The 20,546-nt window shown below is 46.5% G+C and overlaps 1 protein-coding gene across 2 annotated transcripts in view; it reads left to right on the top strand.

Annotated features, from left to right (window-relative positions):
* Positions 1-508: 508 nt before the first annotated feature.
* The window catches only part of znf407 (zinc finger protein 407), a 134,645-nt gene continuing 114,607 nt past the window's right edge, over positions 509-20,546 (top strand). The window contains exons 1-4 of one of the 2 annotated variants that reach the window (XM_079165138.1): positions 509-570; positions 1,938-2,664; positions 2,849-5,062; positions 10,432-10,546. In XM_079165138.1, coding sequence (XP_079021264.1) covers positions 1,992-2,664; positions 2,849-5,062; positions 10,432-10,546 — 3,002 coding nt within the window. In that variant the 5' untranslated portion in view covers positions 509-570; positions 1,938-1,991. Of the gene's footprint in view, positions 571-1,050; positions 1,108-1,937; positions 2,665-2,848; positions 5,063-10,431; positions 10,547-20,546 lie in introns of those variants that run through there. The other variant, XM_079165139.1, reaches the window with a different exon arrangement.

Below are 20,546 nucleotides of genomic sequence, written 5' to 3'. Positions count from 1 at the left end.
CTCTCAGCTTGCAGACGGTAATCCCCGCAGGAAAACTTCAAGCTAGGTCATTTACTGATAAGACGTGTTCTCAGTCCTCCTTGGGCCAATACCTCTCCTTGAATAACAAAAACAATACCATTATAGAAAAGAAATAATAACAAAAAAATGCCCAAATTCAAGAGCAGTAGTGTTTCAAAAATATGTATGCATGATGCTCTGACTGGCTGGTCGTGTACTGTGCAGTATAAAATGACATTAAATGCATCACTTCCTGACTGTGTGTGTGTTGTAAGAGTCACAATTCTGAGGAGCAGCAATGAAAGCTTTTACATTTTCACCCGTGGCGTCTTGGCATTTTCCAACGAGACGAAAATGTCACAAATTTGAACGAGTTGCCAATACTCTGTCTATCGGTTTTCCCCCCCAGAACGGGAATGCATCACGTGACCAAATCAGCTGACGGAAAGAAAAAAAAGAAGCAACGCCGCTCGCGCCGCCCTCTCCTGTGACGCAGGGCTCACGCTACGGTACGCCATTTGTGTCTAGCAGCAAAAAGCGCGGACAGTGGAAATAGTCGTATAACAAGAGGTAAGTTCAATTGAAGTTTGACTGTATTTGCTAATATTTACACGAGTTGTTTTTACTGAAACGATAGACGACTATCGGGGGTGTTTTTAGGCACTGTTTCGGTCATATACAACACTGTTTCCGAGGTCGACGTTAGCCTCCTTTTTGGGCCACTGTGATGCCGTCGTTTTCCAAGCCATGGAACGAGTTAGACCCGCCTTTGTCCCGCTCTGATTGGACTACACCGCCGATGTAGCAATGCCATTGGACGTGCGGTGTGTGTCTCAAAGTACAGTTTAGAAACATGTCGCTAGTTAGCAAGTTAGCCGCGGTAGCCAGCAGCAGTATCCACAACAACTTCCCCACATATGTGTGGAGGTGAACGAGCAATCTACGCCATGAAAGGAGTTTTCACGCGGTGTCTTACACGGCAACACTCGACCGTTGTCGTTTCAGTTTCACTCTTTTACGGATCCTACGTTTACATCTGCAAGCACAAGTAGACTGAGGCTTATAAGCAGAAACAAGGCTTGACCCTCTACACAGACACAAACATACGTAAATCTATCTGAAGTACAGTATTTATTATATATATTTTACTAAAATCCTTACCAATAACAAAGGATAAAATTACCTTTGTGACGATTTACAGATGGATAAGCTGCAACACAATGTTTGTTGCTCAAGATGTCCCCTATGTATTTTACACCCACCATGTATTATATGGTCGTTGAGAAAGCTGCAAATAAGTAAAACACAAGCAAATGAAGAATAACACCCATCAGTTTGAGTGTTTTATGACAAAAAGAAACATGCTACAAATAGAGAAACACTTCTGAAGTGGCAGTGCATTGAACTGTTTGAACCAATGTAAAATGATGTTGAATATATGCAGCAAAAGAATAAACGTTGAGACTGTTGCAACAATGTGCAACAGTAGAAATATGGTTATTCATAATGAATTGTTAAGCTATACTTCATATACTTGTACTGGTCTAATTGTGGCAACAACTGTAACGCTATTGAATCATGTCTATAAGCATTTAGTAATGGTTCTTAAACCAGCATTGTCATAACTATGCACCATTAAATCACTGTGAGTTAAGTGGACTTGTTTTCCCACCAAATGACCAGCAACAGCAAGCTCACATGCTGGAATGTTTGTACCAAACAGTTAGAGCCTGGAAGCACTAGATGGCGACATTTACTTGTGTTGAGGCTGATGATGCTGTTAAATGAGTGATCGTTTTTCAGAAGCTTGTGTTTAACTACACAATTTGTGGCAAATGCACTTTACTTGTTTCCAGAATGTTTCTTTAATTCACTAAATTGTGTTGTAGACTATTGAAGATGCCGTTCATATATTCCGTTTCTTTCTTTCTTTCCAGGAGATTGATGATAGCGATCAACTTCACTGTTATACGATCATAGCAGGCTATGAAATGGATAACGCGTTGATATCGGGAAAGGAGGCTGTTGAGGACAAAGGTTGTGATAATGAAACCAGTGGGATGGTGCAGCCAGGTGACGTGGAAATGGAGGAAACTAAAAGAGACTCACCCGGTGGGACCGCCAAGCCCGACGGACCAGATGAGGAAGTCGCTGAGAGGCTGCGGCCTGACTCTGTACCAGAAGATGGGGATAACCTCTGCACAGTTTGTGGCTTCTCTGCCAAATGTCCCAGATCGCTGAAGATCCACTCTTCAAGAAAGCACGGAAAGAACTCAAAGAGTACCAATAGAACTGCAAAGCCGGCCGAAGAAAATGAAAAAGAGTCGGACGGGAGTCCGGCTGGAATCCAACAGGAAGTAGAAATGGAGACAGAGAGTGCTGCTGAAGTCAAACAAACCCAGGAGTCTGATGTTGATGAGCTGAGGTCAGCAGCCGACGACAACGGCATCCACACAAATAGTTTCACTAAAAAGGAAACGGTATTAGACAAACAGCAGGCAGATCAAGAGGAGGCAGTCCCCGCCCAAGAGAGACGAGTTAGCAAGAGAACCCCAAAACCTAAGATGATACATTCGTGCAACTACTGTGGACAAGAGTTTAGGGACAAGTCCCCTCTGGACGTGCATATCCAGAGATACCACACCAAAGACACCCCATACACGTGTGAGTATATGCTATTCTCAAGTTAAAGGGGAAATTCCAAGTTCACGTTCTTCTAAAGATGTTAGATAGCTTAGACAGTAGATACTTTGTTCCATCAAAAATATTGAAGGAAATCCTAAGACATGTTAATGATATCTAAATGATCTTTTGGCTGAATTGTGTGTGTCTTTGAAATGTGTTTCAGTCGAGGCTGGCGAGAACACGGGTGAAGACAAGGAAGCCGAGGACCCTGGCAGCACTCTGAAGGCCACCCCGACCAGAGTGGCCGCTAAACGTACGTTCAGCAGGTTCCAGCTGAAGTGTTCACACTGCGATTTCAGGGTTAGCACCCCGGCGTTGCTTGAAAACCACACCAGAGTGAAGCACCTTAACCAGGAGTGGTACCGCTGCAAATTGTGTAACTTCCTCTCGGCCACGTCCGAGTGGATGGACGCTCACCTGTCCTCGGACAGTCACATGCGGCAGCAGAAAGGGGAGAAAAGCAGCGAATCCGCCTCCTTTGACGCCTACGTCGAGAGCGTAAGCAGAGACGGCGCTGGAGAGGGCGCTAATGTGGACGATATGGTCCAGGTGGCCTGTGGAGAGGGGGCCGCTGCTCCGACAGAGGGGCAGCAGGTAACCGAGGCAGCTTCCTTAGCTGCGCTGGTGGACGAGGAAGACTTGGAGCTCGAAACTCCCAGAAAGAAAAGAGGCAGACCAAAGCAAGGGTCCACGACCACTTGTGGATACTGTGGCCTGGTGGTGTCCAACGCTACCAACCTCAGTGTCCACGTCCGCCGCAAACACAGCAAGGAGTACGGCTACAGCTGCACCCTGTGCAACTACAGCTGCGTGACCAAAGGGGACATGGATCGCCACTGTATCACGAAGAAACATGTCCGCCGCGCACAAGAGTGCGCCACCAACAACCAGGCCAACAATCACACAAGTGCGTCACCGGAGGAAGCCACAACTGGACAAGCACAGGAACCGAACGCAGCCCTGCAGAGCGCCGACAGAGAGCCGGAATCTGACGACTCGGCCGCAAACGAACGCAGCGGAGAAGAGCAGCCGCAGTCGGACACGAGCCAGAGAAAAAGTAAATATGACTCCGTTAGCGCTTGCAGCTATTGCGATTTTGTAGCTCAGTCGATCCCCTCGCTCCATCTTCACGTCAAGAGAAAGCACACCAAAGATTTTGAGTACGTCTGCCTTGCGTGTAGCTACTATGCCGTAACCAGCAGGGAAATGTCTCGCCATGCCATCACAGAAAAGCACAAACAGAAAAGCCAGAAATACCTGGAACCACGAGAGAGCGAGGAACAAAGAGCTGCGGCGCTCCCGTTGAAAGAGGCCGTTGAGCTCGCGGAGGCAAACCCTAACCCTGAATGTGAACACCTGAGCCCCACAGAGGAGTCCGAGTCTTCTTCTGATGACAGCCAAGCTGCCGAAAGTCAGACAGCAGCCGCACCCACGGAGCCTGTTGATGCTGCTGCTCCGGCAGCTGGCGGTGCGGATGATGAGAAGCCAGTAGAGAGTATCGCATCCTCCAGTAGTGGTGAACCGGATCCAACCGACGCGACAACTGGACTCACGGAGCTGTGTGAACCCCAGGAGGCTCCAGCAGAACTTCATCCCGCGGAGGATCAGTCCGCACAGCAAGAGGGCCAGGAAGAAGGGGGACAGCCAGCGGACGAAGAACCCCTGAATGCAGAGGAGATGATTTTAGACACACAAATGTCCAAAGCGCTTCCCTTCGATGCCTGCATCGTGTCCGTGAAGGCCCTCGCTGAGCAGGAGCAGGAGCAGCTGCAGGAAGGCCTGTCTCTGGAGGGCGAGGCCGCCGTCATATGTCTGACCGGGGGATCGACGGTGCCCTCCGGCTTCCTGCCCCCCAACTCCGCGTACGTCCGGAAGCTCAGGCGCAAGATGATGAAGGTGACCGACGAAGCCAAGCGAAGCAGCACCCGCATCCGCTGCGAGGACTGCGGCTTCATGGCCGACGGCATCAGCGGCCTCAACGTCCACATCTCCATGAAGCACCCGTCCAAGGAGAAGCATTTCCACTGCCTGGTGTGCGGCAAGTCGTTCTACACCGAGAGCAACCTGCACCAGCACCTGACCAGCGCCGCCCACCTGCGCAATGAGCGCAACAGCGTGGAGGCGCTGCCCGAGGGGGGCGCCAGCTTCAAGTGCGTGAAGTGCACCGACCGCTTCGGGACGGAGCAGGACCTGTTCGTCCACATCAAGGAGAAGCACGAGGAGCTCCTGAGGGAGGTCAACAAGTACGTGTTGGAGGACACGGAGCAGATCAACCGCGAGCGCGAGGAGAACCAGGGCAGCGTGTGCAAGTACTGTGGCAAGGTGTGCAAGAGCAGCAACTCCATGGCCTTCCTGGCACACATTCGCACACACACCGGTACGTACGCTTCTTCTGTTTACTCACACACACTCTTCGTCTTTCTGCTACTCTCTGTGAGCCAAATACACAATAAACAGACGCCAGTGCAGTATGTATGCTGCGTAAAAGCAAGTCAAAGCTATTATCCCTCATCCCTCACAAACTGTATTGTCAATGCATTGTTAAGCGATTTATGAACTTATTTAAACTAGAAATGAGGTTTTGATCAGAAGGAAATTTAAAAACATTTGCTTAAGTGCAACTTTGCAGCTGCGGCATCATCATTCAACCTTCTGTGACTGATTTAAAGCCTTGTGAGCACTTGAACACATCGCGTTTTGCCAAAAAGAACAATACCCTCTTTGTGTGGCTGCCTCAGCTATTAGGCCTTTTGTTTTTAGGTACAATTGCATCGAGTTGGGAGACGCAGCCTCCTCTTTGGCAGCTCAAGCTAATGTTAAGGCCACTATCTACTGCAGCCAGGTAATAGCCGTTTCAGTAGAGGTGAAGGTAAAGACTGATTGAGCTTCAGACCAGCAGGAGAGACGCTAATGGACCCCAGATTGGGATTCCCCGAGCAACGCTTGGTCAGAGACATGTGCGACTCATAATTGATGTGTCCATTACCGAGACTCAGTTGTAATTATAGTCAATAAGTCTCTGTAAATGTGTTAAAGCTTAGGCTAAAAGCATTGGCGGTCCAAAGAGAGGTGGGCTAATAATTTAAAATAATCAATGCAGACGTATTCAAAGCCTTTAATTTCCCTTGTGTCTGTACGTCCACATTTGTGTGTGTGTGTGTGTGAGCGCTCCTACGCCCAGCGAACGTGTGTATATGTCAGCCTTCATGGCCTGCTGATTATCCTCAATCCATTAAGATTTATCTTGTCATTTATAATGCAAAGCAGGGCTGCGTCGGTCAGGGCTTTCGGCTGGGAAATGTCCAGCAGGTTAAGAACATAGGGCGCTCCATTACTTCTCCCTGACCATGTGTATTAATTGCTTTTAAAATCAACTTAATACAGGAACGAGATGCGAGGGCGACATCAATAAATGCCCTTCTCTGCCTCCTGCGGTTCATCCCCCTTTCAGCCCAAACTTTAATGGGACTTTAATTGGAGTCCATGCTCTGTGCTTACCATGTGTGCGCATGCTTGTATGCATGTGTGTGTGAAGTGTCTGTTGAGTGGGAGATAAAACAGGATTGTTTCCACTCTCGGGCTCCGTGACGGTGGACGGTGTAGGTATTGTAGCTTCTGCAAAAAAAAAAGCAACAACATAATATTCCCTCGCTGAATACAGCATGAAGTACTTAAAAGCAGTGTGCGGATTTCACTCCCTCATGTCATCAAATTCCCATAAATGCAACGGGCCAAAAAACGTGCGGCAGTAAAATATTTTGGATCGGCTGCTGTTGCTTTCGGTAGTATAAGAGGGATAATTTCACTCTGAGGAATCGGGTTTTGTCCTTTTTTAATGTAGTACGTATGCCAGTCACCTTGTGTGCCCAAAGTCAGATTGCTTAAAGCTGTGAGGAGGTTAAAATCCCGATGATTAATGTGGAGCCACCACTTTCTTCTTATTAACGAATGGTCTATATGTATTCATAATTTTACCCCGTGTCATAATTCTTGAGTTTTGAGGTCACTTACTTAATGTTACTTAAGAAAATGAAAGCTGTGACACGGAGGTCCCAACAGATGGCTTCAAGTCAAGGGCACATCCCCGAGGTTTCAAATCATGAATACTTTGTTGTTTTTTAAGGTTTACCTCTTTTTATGCAATTGAGTTATGTTCTTGTTTATGAGATTACTTTCATTTATGTTGTTCTTATTTGTGGAAAGCAGCCATTTCTCTTCATTTTGACAACATATGCTAGTTGTTATTATTGCTAAGTTCCCTCATTACAGTGAATTATTTACCTTTTTATGTGGCGGACATTTATTCTGGGAGTTTGTTTGTGGGGGCTGCACAGAGGGGGGGGGGGGGGGTCTGCCGGGTTTCTGGGCTGGGAGCACGTCCAGATCCTTTTAATTAAGAGCTAGTTTTCATTCACTTGATTAATCAGTGAAATCAGGGGACGGTGGTGGGAGGCTGCACACAGATTTGTCAATTTGTCCCTTTTTCAAAGGAAACGCGTACACATGGCTTGCGTTTTGCCAATGAGGGTACAGCTGGAATTTGCATTTTGAGGCAAATTGGTCACTTTTTCACCGGAGTGAGCTGTCTGACCTCAGACTGAGCCTTGAAGTAAGAGACACACGTGCCATGCATGCAGGCTCGCACACAGGATGTGATGTGTGTTCGTAGATAGAACGGAGAAGTAAAACTGTGGAACAGGTAGAAACTTACCAACGTGTCAGCTGTTGATGCCCTTTCTAAGGACCTTAAAGTTAGTGTTTTCCCCCAGGACTTCATATTCTATGAAGTATTAAAAAACACGTTTAGAGCATCATGGGACGTTAACATCTCTACTGAAAGCAATGTCGGCCACCAGCCTTGTATCAAATTGAAAGTGCCCGTACAACGGCCTATTTTCAAGTATTACATTTTGATTTGTATTGTTTCAGTCGTGAAGTGGTAACTCCCAGTGTTTACAGCTGTTGGATGCAGAAACACCCAAAGTCGCCCGGCAGGTGTGCAACACTGTGAATGACTGAATGTAGTCTTTCTCTACCAATTTCAAACAAGCAGTTCTGTGTTTGTTCAACCGATCAGTTTGTGAGCACAGTTTGTAAAGTTCCCCCCCAGAGCCAAAGAAGACATCACACACATTTGGAAGAAAAAGACCAGAATCCTCTCAATTCTCCTTTTTTAACGTGTATTTCGTGAGTCCTCACTAAAAGGCCAGAGTGCCTCTTTAATTAATGCAGCCGCATATTTGAACAGTTTGTTGCATTTATTTACTGGAGATGAAACTCTGTGTTTGTGAAACGGGAGCTCAGTCTGGGTGACATGGAGAAAATCAAATCTCACAATATCTTTGACCAAATACCTCCAATCTCAATATTGCAGAGTTGACTTTTGGTGCCGTCACAAAATAATAAAAAAAAATTAGATTTTTGATAGGTTACACTTATGCCATGATATGGACATAATATCCATATATTGTCCAGCTCTGGAGGGAGAGATGCTGTTCTCTCCCTCTCCTCCCCTCTAACTCGCAGTTCCTGTGTAATCCTATCGTTTGTGCTGATGTGCACAGGTGAAATTTCATGTGGCACTAACCGTGCTCTAATCCACTCATTGTAATTTAAAACCGATATATTGGTGGGCTACAGTCATTTAAAAACAATGTGATGTATAAAGATACATTTTGACTGGATGTCTGTAACCCTGTGTGTGACGGATCATGATAACTGAAACAGAGCTCGCTGCGTCTACTGTGATATAGGGTTACAGAAAAAAAAACCTGAAATTTATTTATATGAAATGTATAATTCTCTTCCTCCAAACCTGAAGATTAAAGCCAAGGATATGACAGGAGTGTGTGGCATGTGCAAGGCTTAAGACATCACCTTGTGAGTGTGTGTGTGTGTGTGTGTGTGTGCGAGCGCTCGGAGTGAAACATTACACGAGGTTCCCCTCTCCTCTCAGGAAATGAATTAGTCATTCCCTGTCTCATCGGGGATGTGAGGGAGCCACATCGCCTCTGTGTGGATGGCAATATTAATTTAACATGACACTGCATTGATGGTCAATTTCAGTTTCACGGAGGCTGTTTAAGTGGAGTGGTGGAGTATTAATGTGATAAGATGTGGGAACTGAGGGACGTTACATCTCCCTCCTCTCTGCCATGTCTCATACTCAGCCAGCCATCTGGACAAATCAGCTCCCCACACGCCTCTCTCTCACCTCAACTTTAGGTTGAGTGAGCGTGAGCGTGTGTGTGTGTGTGTGTGTGTGTGTGTGTGTGTGTGTGTGTGATTGTCTCTCCTTCTGTTTGTCCATGGGTGGTTACGTCTTATGAATGTAATGTGTGCGTCTGCATGCACATGCATAAGGTGTGAGGTGGGGTTCCGAATCTAGACGTAGGTACGTGTTAGTGTGATGGTGGGTGTGGTGTGAGCGTGCGTGTCTTGTCTTTTTGTTGTTGTTGTTGTTTTTTCCGGGGTGTTGATGATCGTGTTGTGTGTGTGTGTGTGTGTGTGTGTGTGTGTTTTATTTGTGACTGTGTAGTGAGTTGCGTGTACTGTAGGGGACATGTGAAATGAAGAGGCTGCCTGGCTGCCCCCCCCCCCCTCCCACACACCTCCATGTTTATGGGCCTTGTTAGCACACGCTTGCCTTTCAATCTTCGTTACCGGCTTAAAATTCGATGTGTCGTACTTCCAGCTCACAGCAAGTGAACCGTGTATGAACGAATTAGTAATCTACACAAAGTGCTTAATCAAATCAGCGGCTGCCCCTGGAATAAATATTGTCGAGCGTCTTGGGATATTCCCTGCGAGCGGGCGAGGGTTCGCTCAGAAGATGCGCACGTGGATGCACCGGGCTGCCACTCGGATTGGAGCGCCGCACTGTGTGATGCCGGCCTGAATCCGGCCCAGCCCCGCCAAACAAAACTTCCATTTTATTTTTAACAAATGCACACGTTTATATTTTTACGATGAAGTTTAGGCTTTAGCAACTTATGTCGCTGAATTGAAAGTTTTGTGTTATTTGGTAAACCCAAAGGAATACGTGATTTTGCCGCAACAACCATTTTTATTCGCCCCACTCTGAAGGCCCCGTCCCTCTTTTTTTTTTTTACCGTGAGCTGGTAAGTGTTTGTGCGTCACACAGATAGCGCCCTCGGCCCCTCGCGGCTCTGCTCTTGAATGACGGATGGCGGGCAGAGGCTCTGCCACTCTCTCAAACGCCACCCCGCCCCCCCGGACTTATTAATGACAATAATTAGGGAGAAACCTCCCTGAGAAGCCCGCCGGAGTGATTAGCGCTTTAATGATGGAACGGGAGGTAGTGAGCGCACACAGAATTGATTTACGCATTCGCCCTGACCTTTGGAATCCAATTTACGCGTCCACAGGCAAAGGAAGAGTAGGTAAGAGATGAAGGAGAGTGACAAGGATAGATAGAGAGTGAAAGAAGAGACGCCTGGCACTCGGGAGTGTGACTGTAGTTTTTATGGGGGACTGTAGTAAGGGCATCTGTTTTTTTATTTTTTATAATTCTGGAGTCCTTTAATGGCTCTGGAGTTGGTTGAAGTCCTCTCACAGAACTAATAACGGTCTTACACGCCTGCCATTGAAAAAACGATCTGTAACGTAGAATCTGATTCCTGCCCAGCGGCTATGCAGTCGTTTTTTATTGCGATTGCCACCTCGTTCTTTCAAACATAATGTTGTTGTGGGATGTGAACTCTCTCTGTGCTTTTGCTTCCGCAGGATCCAAGCCCTTCATGTGCAAGATCTGCAACTTTGCGACTGCTCAGCTGGGAGACGCCAGGAACCACGTGAAGAGACACCTCGGCATGAGAGAGTACAAGTGCGACATCTGCGGGTGAGTAACAGCGACCACCACGTTTTAAGAATATGATTTAAAACGCATGGAGCGGAACAAAGGCCTTGCTACGTCACAACTTAAGACGCCGGTCAACTCTTTAGACAACTGAACAGACTTTTTCACTCTTAACTAGTCTTTCTTTAGTCTCTAGATACCAGAACATTACCTGCAAACTTTTTACAAGTGTCCCATATTTATATGGAAACATATTCGGGGATAGTTTAGGAGGCATTTGGGTTATTTTCCAGAACAGATGCATTCGCTTTCAGTTGAAACTGAGAAACGAAACAGCCAGCGAGTGGTTGTGTGTCTCCGGTCAGGTGTAGTAAGGTTTCATGTTGGTGTCTAAGGAGCGATCTGCTAATTATCTTTTGCTCAGCCCACTTTAGATTGCATTTGTCTCAAGCTAATTCATAATTCAATCCAATTTAACCCTGCCCGACCACAATGAGAGATTCTGTTCTGATGTAGACTCCTTGTCAAAATCGTCAGATTTCAATCTGTAAAAAAAAAAAAGAACATTAAAACCTTCCACAGACTGCTTAAATGAGCTGATATATAAATATATATATATAAAGAATATACATTTTCTGTCTTTAGAGAATCATGGCACATTTAATATTCTGGTAGAAGCTCTTAATACATTGACTATTATTCATTTAGGAGAGAAAGCGATCAATCAAAAGGCAATTTAACATAAAAATAGCTCGACACAGTCCAAAAACAATGCAAACTTTTCAGTACCAGTCACACCTTAATGTGTGAATAACGTTCCCTCACCTTAAACTGCCCCCAGGCCTTTTCTTAAGAAGACAAATGTATTGCTCCTGGTCAGCGTTCCTCCTGAATTAAAGGTAAAAGATATCCTAGTTTACTCTGCCTACCCTTTAGTTTCAGCTGTACAAGTAATCCTAATTGCCAGTTTATGTAGGTAACCGCGAGCCTATAAATACCCAGCAGTGCAAGAGTACAGTAATATCCCGCTACCTTGTACCCCCTACATGTGGACCATATGTTGTGTTCAGCTGGTTCCATTCCCGCGGTAGACCTCCTCGCTGCCGTGCCATGTTCGAATGGACGTGTTAAGCTGTTTAACATGCAGTCGGGGAATAGAGTAAATTGTGGGATTTCCAGCTTTGTGCCATTGAGCTTCTGCGGCTACACTCTCGCTAAGATGGAGACATATGTGGAGTTATTAGTTTCTCCCTCTGTGTGATTCTGTGTAAACCGTTGCATTTAGTTCAGTTGCGGGCCGATTTTGTTCTTTTTTTTTTTTTTTTTTTTCAAAAGCCGAGCAGAGCGAATGTGTTTATTTGCTCCCGCTGATGTTTCGCAAACATATTACAGCGGGAGCAAACAAGCGTTTGGTTTTAAACACAGCTTCTCCTTTAATGAGAGGAAAGGCTCGTGTTTCACAAGCCCTCCAGCTGAAAACCCTCTTCTCCCAAGTGCTGCAAAATGGGTTTGGGCTTTTGACCAAGCGGCGTCTCGCTTTGCACGCACGCGCGTCTACGTACAGAGCAGTTTCCCCCGATATGCCTTTTTTTTAAATGGGACTACTAAATACAGCCCCCTGGTTTCACAAATCATGCGGGTGGAGGAGCCGAGTGCTGCCAGTGCCAGCCCGCCGGTGACAAATCGGCCCCGTGTGCGCTTTCAGTACTGACTGATCACCAGGCCATCGCTCCTCTTGACTAAAGAGCAGCAAACACAAAGAAAACCCTCCAGAAACACCCTCATTAAGGCCAGAGCCATACATACCCGTTAGCCTGCATCCCCTTCCCAAACTTCTCACGTTTGGTGCTACGTCCTTAACCTGAATCTAAAGCACGCTGCTAACGGATGGCCACGTTTCCGGGTGTAATGTTTAAAGTGCGATTATGGTGCGATTTAACTTCTGCATTCTCCTGCGGACGCTAATGATCCATTTCGTAACCAAAAAAAAGAGAAGTTTTTCCAGATATTTGTTTGTGATCACCATTAATCATTTCAATTAACACAAGACTATCTTGAGGCTGTTTTTTTTTTTTTTTACAATGTAATATTTGTGTTTCATTAATTTATTTCATGCTCACAGACTCTCGGGCCTCCACGGGACATGGAGTTTTGCTGCTATAGTTTATTGCCATTTTGTTCAGAGCACCGGCTCAGCATATTGTTTGTGTGTCCCCCCCCCCTCCCCCCTCACCGCCATCGATTGCCGTGTTTTCCTTGTTAAAGTTTCAGACCAGAAGATTATCTCGTGCTGTGACGCGGTGATCGGGCAGATGCGCTGCTCCTCGGCTGTCCACCTCACTTCAGCGTCGGCGCACTTGTTGAACTGGTTGATAGTTAAAGATCATATTGTTGTGGCATTTAATTAACAAATGCAAATGCGAGGCCAGGACAGATTGGAGCCCCCTGACCACGCTGCCAATCACACCTGAGTGGGCCGGTCAGCGCCTCGCTCATCATCGCCAACACTTTATAGGCTTTCTGTCTCCGCCTCGCCGTTTCTCTCCATTCCTCTACACATCCGCGTCCACGCCGCTGTCCGTCTGTCCGCCTGCATGTCTCTTTGCTTGTAAAACGGACCGCTCTGTCCTAATTCGCCCATAAAGAACTCTTTAAGGTGCAAAAACAGCAGAAAAAACCCACAAATTGGCTGTTAGCGCACAAGATGAGATTCCTCATATTTAATTGGTTGAAAGGAAAAAAAATCTCCAGCATGTGAGACGGCGGATTCTTGCATTTCCTCACGGTTGTGTTTTGTCCACAGTGGGGCTCGGGCCACTTAATGAGCCTCCTCCTCCTCTCCTCCATCATCGAACAGAAAGGCCCTGGATTCAGCATTTCCACCCTCTCGTCCTCCCCAAAGATGCAACGGACATCCAGTGCTGTTGTAGGTGTTAAATTATGCATAAACAGTCTAAATGCTTTGAGGCATTGGTTTAATATCTTAGCCCGGGCCTTGGAAGTATTAACGCTATCAGGGACGTGGATTGTCCTCTTGTGCACTGCTGTTTTTATGATTATGGGTCATAAGCTGCCCGTTTGCTAGGGTCACTTCAGGAATTCAAACAAAAACCTTTGCTTTCTCACAACACACACAAAAAAAAGTTTGCATCGCGCGGAAGTTTGTCTTCTCCGTGGAGGAGGCTGCATTGTGTTTCCCCCTCCCTCCCTCCCTCCCTTGACTTAGTGTTGGAGAGAGTATATATAGTCATGATTTCATGTTGGGTGTTGTGTGTGTGTGATTTGACTGTTAACAGGATGGGGCTGGCTCGTGTCAGGGTTTTTATGTCCCCCCCTGTCTTGTGAGATTGTCTGGTCCGTACCCAGAATAGCCCATCAGTTCCGCCCTGCGTGGCTCATCCGCTGTAATGTGCCTTAATGCCCGGGCCTGTATGAGTAGTGTGAGGCCTGGCAGTGACAGTGGAGGAGCATCTTAGCTCGCTGCTTATCCAAAGAAAGCCGTCACTTATCTCAGCCCCTCTATTGTCTCTCCACACCCCTCTCCTTCTCCCCTGACGTGATTCTCTATAATCCTCAAACAGATTCTGGTTAGAACTCCCTGAGAACTATTTTTATGTTTTTTTTTTTTTTCTTTCCCTCCCTTCCTTCCATTTAAACATTAATGGTTGTTGCAGATGAAGAGAGGGATCCCTATGAGGATGATTATAATGTCACTCCGCTGATCTCCCGCCGCCCCGAAATAATTGTACATCATCGCTTCATAACGTGTCAGAGGGACACGTTGGTGGCGTGCAATTAAAACCGCAGAATATAATACACCAAATTACTGCCTGTCAGGCCTATGAACAACACACTCGGTATTTGAGTTACACTTAATCATCACGTACATTAGCGATTTCGCTAAGATCCCTCCACCCCACCCCCTCCGCCCTTCCGCTCATACAGCAAGGGCGTGAAACGCGCTGCTCCTTCCAGGCTGAGGGATTGTGTCTGCGATGCAACAGCTCGAGGGGTAGCTACGTATTTATGTTGGCGTTAGACCTTCTGAAAGCTCCTAACGTCTGACATGTTTTAAGCGCCGTGTGCACCTGGAAGCCTGCTTCTGAATTCATTAACACACAGCTGCGGATGTAAACACTGAATATATGTATTTGTACTTTTGTCAAACCTCAGATGCCCGTTTTAAAAAAAATTTCCGTTAAAACGCATGTAAAGTGAGAATAATCTGAAACATTTAAGGGAAGAATTGCCTTCTTTTTAATGCGGATGTCCAATCAGTAAAAGTAGTCAGTTGAAGCAACAAATTCCCCAGTGCGTGGAGTTCTCCTGCTGCTGGCAGTGCCTACACGTACCAGGATGCATTGCGGCCATATCATTCTTGCATGGCTAATGCAGCCGCCACCAAAGACAACACTTCATTTACACAATGCAACTTACAGCAGGTGTAGGGAGTTGACTTGTGCGCCCGCTGAGGCGGAGACTCAAAAAAATCTGAGCTTGACGCAGCTGTTGTGTCCTCACGTAGCTCCCTGAACCTCTGGACAGATAAAATGGCAACCACATACTTCAATATCTTACGCATGTACTCCTTATCTAAATGGATATTGCCCTTTTTTTTTTTTTTTTTTTTTACTTGTTTTGATCAATCTAATTTATATGTGTTCGTCAGACGCAGGGCCCGGTCTTCAGTCCCAATCAGGAAGATGTACGGATGTTTACTGCCGTGGACACTTAAGAGTTTGTGTCTGGGAACATGGCCCATGTCAGTCAGCGCGGTCCCCTTCACCAAAATAAACACATTTTGCCCTGATGCATTTAACTAAATTTAGTGTGCCATTATCGGAAATGAAATAAGTAACGCTAAAGGTCATTTGGAAAATAATGCAGAAAGGCTGGTCTGGAAAGGTTAAGTATGTGACGAAGCCGTTCTGATGATAACGAGGGCTGCGTATGGCTCGCAGAGCTCGGCATTCTGGTTTGACTCGGCACTCTGCGATCGCTCTTTATGACCGAGACAGCTTTACAGCCCGTTACCCCCCCATAACACGATAAAGCGCAGCATAATGGATTGGATGTGTTTAGTAGCCTTGGGCTGATGTTTGTAAAATTAATGTTTTTTGCAATAGAAACACACTCATGCACAGGCACACGCAGAAAAAAAAGCAAGAGAGGAAAAAAAGAGAGGAGAGAGAGAGAGAAATCAACTCCGGACAGCATCGATGTATCAATATAAATCCACCAGTGTGCAGTTAAACACTTTTTATACTTGTTTTGCAGCTGGATTGTCAAAACTTTATTTCCTCACAAGCGCCGCGTCCTCGCAGATATCTCTCAGCCGAAGAGATGACAACAAACACACGGCTTCATTAGTCCGGTCTGGATTACGGGCCCCAATACTCAGCAGAAAGGGGATGAACGCTATTAGATTTGTGTTTCAAATTACACGAGTACTTGGGGGAGATAAGTCTGTTTGCTCAGTCAGTCTCATGTTGGTGAAAGGGTGCTTTTTGAAGAGTTCGAATGGGACCCCACACAGCATATGCGAGCGCCGCAGACAAAAGGGAGGAATCTCTGTCAGCAGATCAGTCCCATTAGCTTTTAATAACAATCTCGTGTTCTTTAGTGGGCCCAGAACTGGGGCCTGGGGGCTTCATAATCAGAGCGTTTCACTTTAATCAAAGACAAACAAAAACAAACACTGGGTCCAGGCGCTAAACGGCGAGATCAGTAGTTGAGCTAGGGAGCCAGCGCAGCACATGGGCTTATGATAGTAAGTTATAGGACTCTGGGGGACCGTCTAACTTAAGAGGCCATTGTCCGCACAGTGTATGATCTCAGTAGCTCCCTTTCTAAAACATTAAACTTCTTGTGGTCTCAGCCTTTCTCAGCTTTTTTTTATCACTTTTTGTTTTCATTAAATCTCAACCTGCAGGACTTGCAGGACGAAAATGAAGTAGTAAATAGAATGGGGTAGTAATCTTTTCTTATTTATTTATTTAGGCTTTTTGGGCTTTTTTATTTGACAGTGAAGAGACGGAGAAAGAGGACTGTGACGTGTCGTGACTACTCCGCTGTGAAGGCGCTCCAGTAGCAGTAACTTTTTGCCTTACAAGACCGTATCTTGATAGCGTTTATACACTTTGAATTTACCTTCCAAGGATTAATATCGGCTAACAAAGGCCAATTCGCTCCATTCGCTAGAGAAACATAAGCAAAGTTTGCTCCCTCCCCCTCCCTAAAAAAAAGTCCCCACAAAAGAAGCACAAACTTTATCCTTTTAAAGTGCTTGAATTATTAAAAAAAAATGTTGCTGAACAATCCATTCTATAGAGTTAATCATGTCATAGGTATATTGTAGGAATAAAAAACAGAAAGAGGGGAAAGTTAATGAGTGATTAACAGCAGCAATTAAAAGATGAAGAGCAAGGCAGATGAAAAAAGGGGTGTAATTAAAATATCAGTCCTCTCATTGTCAGAAGTGCGAGTGTCATCCATTGTGCACTTATTAAAAAGCTGGGTGGAGGGGAAGGAGCAAACGGCGCTTAATTCCAGCAGCACAAAGTGTCTGGTAATCTGCCCATGGATGGAGCTGCGAAAGGCCGTAACTCACGTTTAAGTGTTGGGGCCGTGTCATTGCAGGTTCACAGTCATGCATTTCTGTGTTGACACCCATCGGGGCAGGGGATATTTGGCAGTCAGGAGTAATTTAACTTAATTAATGGGATGCATATTTGATGGAGGAATAAAATATCCCGGCTCAGCAAAGTGGAAAAGGGGAAAGATTTAGTGGGAGTTAAAGGTGGAGGGGAGAGTAATTTGTGCATTCAGTTACCGGCTGCTTGAGAGACAGAGAGGGAGAGAAGGAGGAGAGAGAGAGGGGGGGGGGGAGAGAAGGGGAGAGAGGAGGAAGCGAAGGGGAGGATGAGAGATGGATGGTTGACACAAAGCTGAGCTGATGTGTAGAGGGGAATGGGCCGTCCTTCCATTGAGAGGGCCATCAGACTGACAACGCTTGATTTAATTGATATCCGGACTGAGCGCTTCCTCAGCGCAAACAGACACATTACGCTGGTTTGCAAACTCGTGGCAGAGCTTCCGGCTGCCAAGCGCCTTTTTTTTTTAATATTCATGAGGGGGCTTTTTAAGGGTGTTCGGCAGCGGCCTCCTCCTCCTTCTTCTTCCTTCCGCCGCCCGCTTTCCAACATGTCTTTACTACCAATGCGCACACTTTACCCTTCCGCTCGCTCGCGGCAGACACGCTGGTTTTTCCCCGAGACAAACCCGCGGCCTGACGGAAAAGCTGTCACGCCGCTCTTAATCTCCCCTGGCACTTTTTAATTGACTTCCTGTAGGTATAGATTACTTTCACGGCGAGTCTGCCACCGCGATGTTTGATATCGTCCCGGAGACTGGCACCTGGGACGCTTCTAGCTCATATCTCGGTCTCCGTCTTCCTTCTCTTCTGCCATCTCTCTCTTTCTGTGTGATGGCCAGACTTATTGGGGGAACGGGGGAGAGGTAAAACGCAATCAGTCATTGCCATCATCATAATTGAGCTGATGTTCCTGCTGGGACTGCTGGGGAAATGTTGGCTTGGGTGGAAGGGAGGCTCTTTGTGTCTGACTGAAACCGTTAGTCGCATTAGGCCGACGTACCGGGCAGGTACCGGGCCCTCTGTGAGATTGGACGTCAGCCAGTTTGCGCTGTCCGATGGATATGATGTGGTTTGTTTGATTAAGTACTGTATTTATCGTCGAATGAATCAACACTTTGTCTGAGGTAAGCTCTTAGGTCTAATGAAACAATTTGATCAGGCTCCAAACAATTACGCGTGGATTATGGTTATGATTAGCGGTTCAGGTCAAGTCGGGTTCATTTGTGCAGCCCAGTATTACTGACGGTGCCTCGATGAGCTTCACAACACCACGACACAGTTGCAGGAGCTGGAAATTCAAACAGGTTTGTAATCCAGCAGCGAGATTATATTACGTCCCGTTGCCAGTATTATCCCAATGTTGTGTCCGAGGCTTTCTTTTTTTTTTTTCTTCCTCCATAACTGGGATGGAAATCTCAGAGAAACACAGTCTTTTGAAGTTTTCAGATATTTTGGCCTTGAAAAATGGTGACATTTCAAGTTATGAAATACTGGCACAAACTGTCTGCTGTCTGTGGCTCGAGTCCAAAAAACAAAAAAAAAACATTGTTAGTGATACAAGCCTTCATATCCATCGGTTCGCCAAATACCACTCTCACTTTTTGTATCACATGTGGTCTGGCCCACACATGCTCATGAGAGGCAAAACGAGCGGACAGGGCCTCCTCCTACACACTGCCAGCTATTTACACAATCACACACACACACACACACACACACTTTCTTTTCCCATCATGATAAAAGTCTGTACATGATACTACATGGTGAACAGACTGGGGAACATCATGCGTTGGTTCCAAAAAATGTGGTCTGGGGCCTAGCGAGGATCCGCAGCGTGGGCTAATTTTATTGTTAGTTTCCACCCATGAGGATTAATCAAGAGGCAGAATGTGCCGTGTGAAGTTTGTTTAGCTCCCCTCTCTGTGCAGTACGAGGACACTTTGAGATGTGATTTGTATATTATCAGACGCACAGTATCTGAGGACAAAACAGATGGTGTTTGTGAGCCGTAATCTTTACGAATAAGGTTCTGTTGCAGATCTGAGGTCAGATCTTTTTTTAAATGTTTTTTTTTTTTTAATAATATGTCGCATCACGTGTGTGCTGCATGTTTTCGGGAGGCTTGTTAAGTCGGAGTCGCGTTCTCTGCAGTCCATCATTCTGCGGCATCCTTCAGGCCTAATATCACAAGATCCAGATGATACTCAGATTTATGAAGTGATATTGACCGTTGTCTATGCGAAACAGATAATAAGCCGTGATGAATGGCTGACATTAGTGATGAAATTACATCAACCTGAACGGGCTATTGTATTAACACACCTAGCCGATCACCCCCCCCCCCCCCCCCCCGTTTAATTGATTAATTGCTGACGTGGATGGATGAGGGTTTGCGGGCCCTGAATCGGTGGCTGATTGCTAGTCAACCATAAACAGGAGCGGCCACAGTGGGCCCTCAAGGGCAATATTCATGCTCCCCAACCTTATGGTGATTCCTTATCCAGCACTGACAAGAGGAAAAATATTCGGCCATAAAAACGCTGGTATCACCGGGCTGACATATAAAGCCCTCCGTCACTCCCTGCCTCCCTCCCTCCCTCTCTCTCTCCCTCCCTCCCTGCTTGCCCGTGTTGTGTCTCCTTTAGCTCTCAGTCGCTCAGCACACCCGTCGGACTCTGAAATCACACCGTCCTCCTCTGCATGTGTAGCTTGCAGTCCCTCAGGTAGCCCCCGGCTTTAAATATGAGCAAATAATGGCGGAGTGAGTGATGCTGCCTGTGTCCTTGACTGGGATCCTCTGTGTGCCGTAGCCACATCTCACTGTCTCCGAGCCCCGCGGGACGCATAAAACACCCTCGTAGAAAAAAAAAAACAGAAAACCTCCCGAAGGCTTGTTGGCGGCTGCAGGGATGGATGCAGGGATGCAGAAAGGCAATGAGGTCTTTGTGTAAGTTTATGTAAGTGTAGAATGGGGGGGGCGGGGGGCTAGATAATGTTTGCACTGCTGTGCGTTTAATGAGATGGGCGCTGTGTCCACTTTAATGTGTTTGCATTTCAGATGCGGAGCAACAAAGTTATTAAAACGTTACACGGCATATCACATCTCTTTTTACGTCTCGCTGTTTGTTTGCCCGCCTCCTCCGTGGCCCTGGTGGCTGATGTTGGCTTCGGTGGTGGAAGAGGTTATGAGCACGCTCTGTGGCTGTCACGGTTTGCCACCAAAATTGTGCCGTAGCTCCTGACGGGGGCAGAGCGGGGGGGGGGGGGGGGCATTTTTTTTTTTGTAGCTGGATAAAGCAGGAGGAGGAGGGGGGGGGGGGTGGTAAATGGAGTTGCTCGCCTTCCTGTCCGGGCATTTACGAGTGTTCAGGCCGGCAGGAAAGAGGA

Source organism: Pholis gunnellus (genome assembly GCF_910591455.1).
Source record: "Pholis gunnellus genome assembly, chromosome: 8".
In the NCBI taxonomy this organism is placed as follows: Eukaryota; Metazoa; Chordata; class Actinopteri; order Perciformes; family Pholidae; genus Pholis; species Pholis gunnellus.
This window is presented reverse-complemented; position numbering and strand designations above follow the sequence as displayed.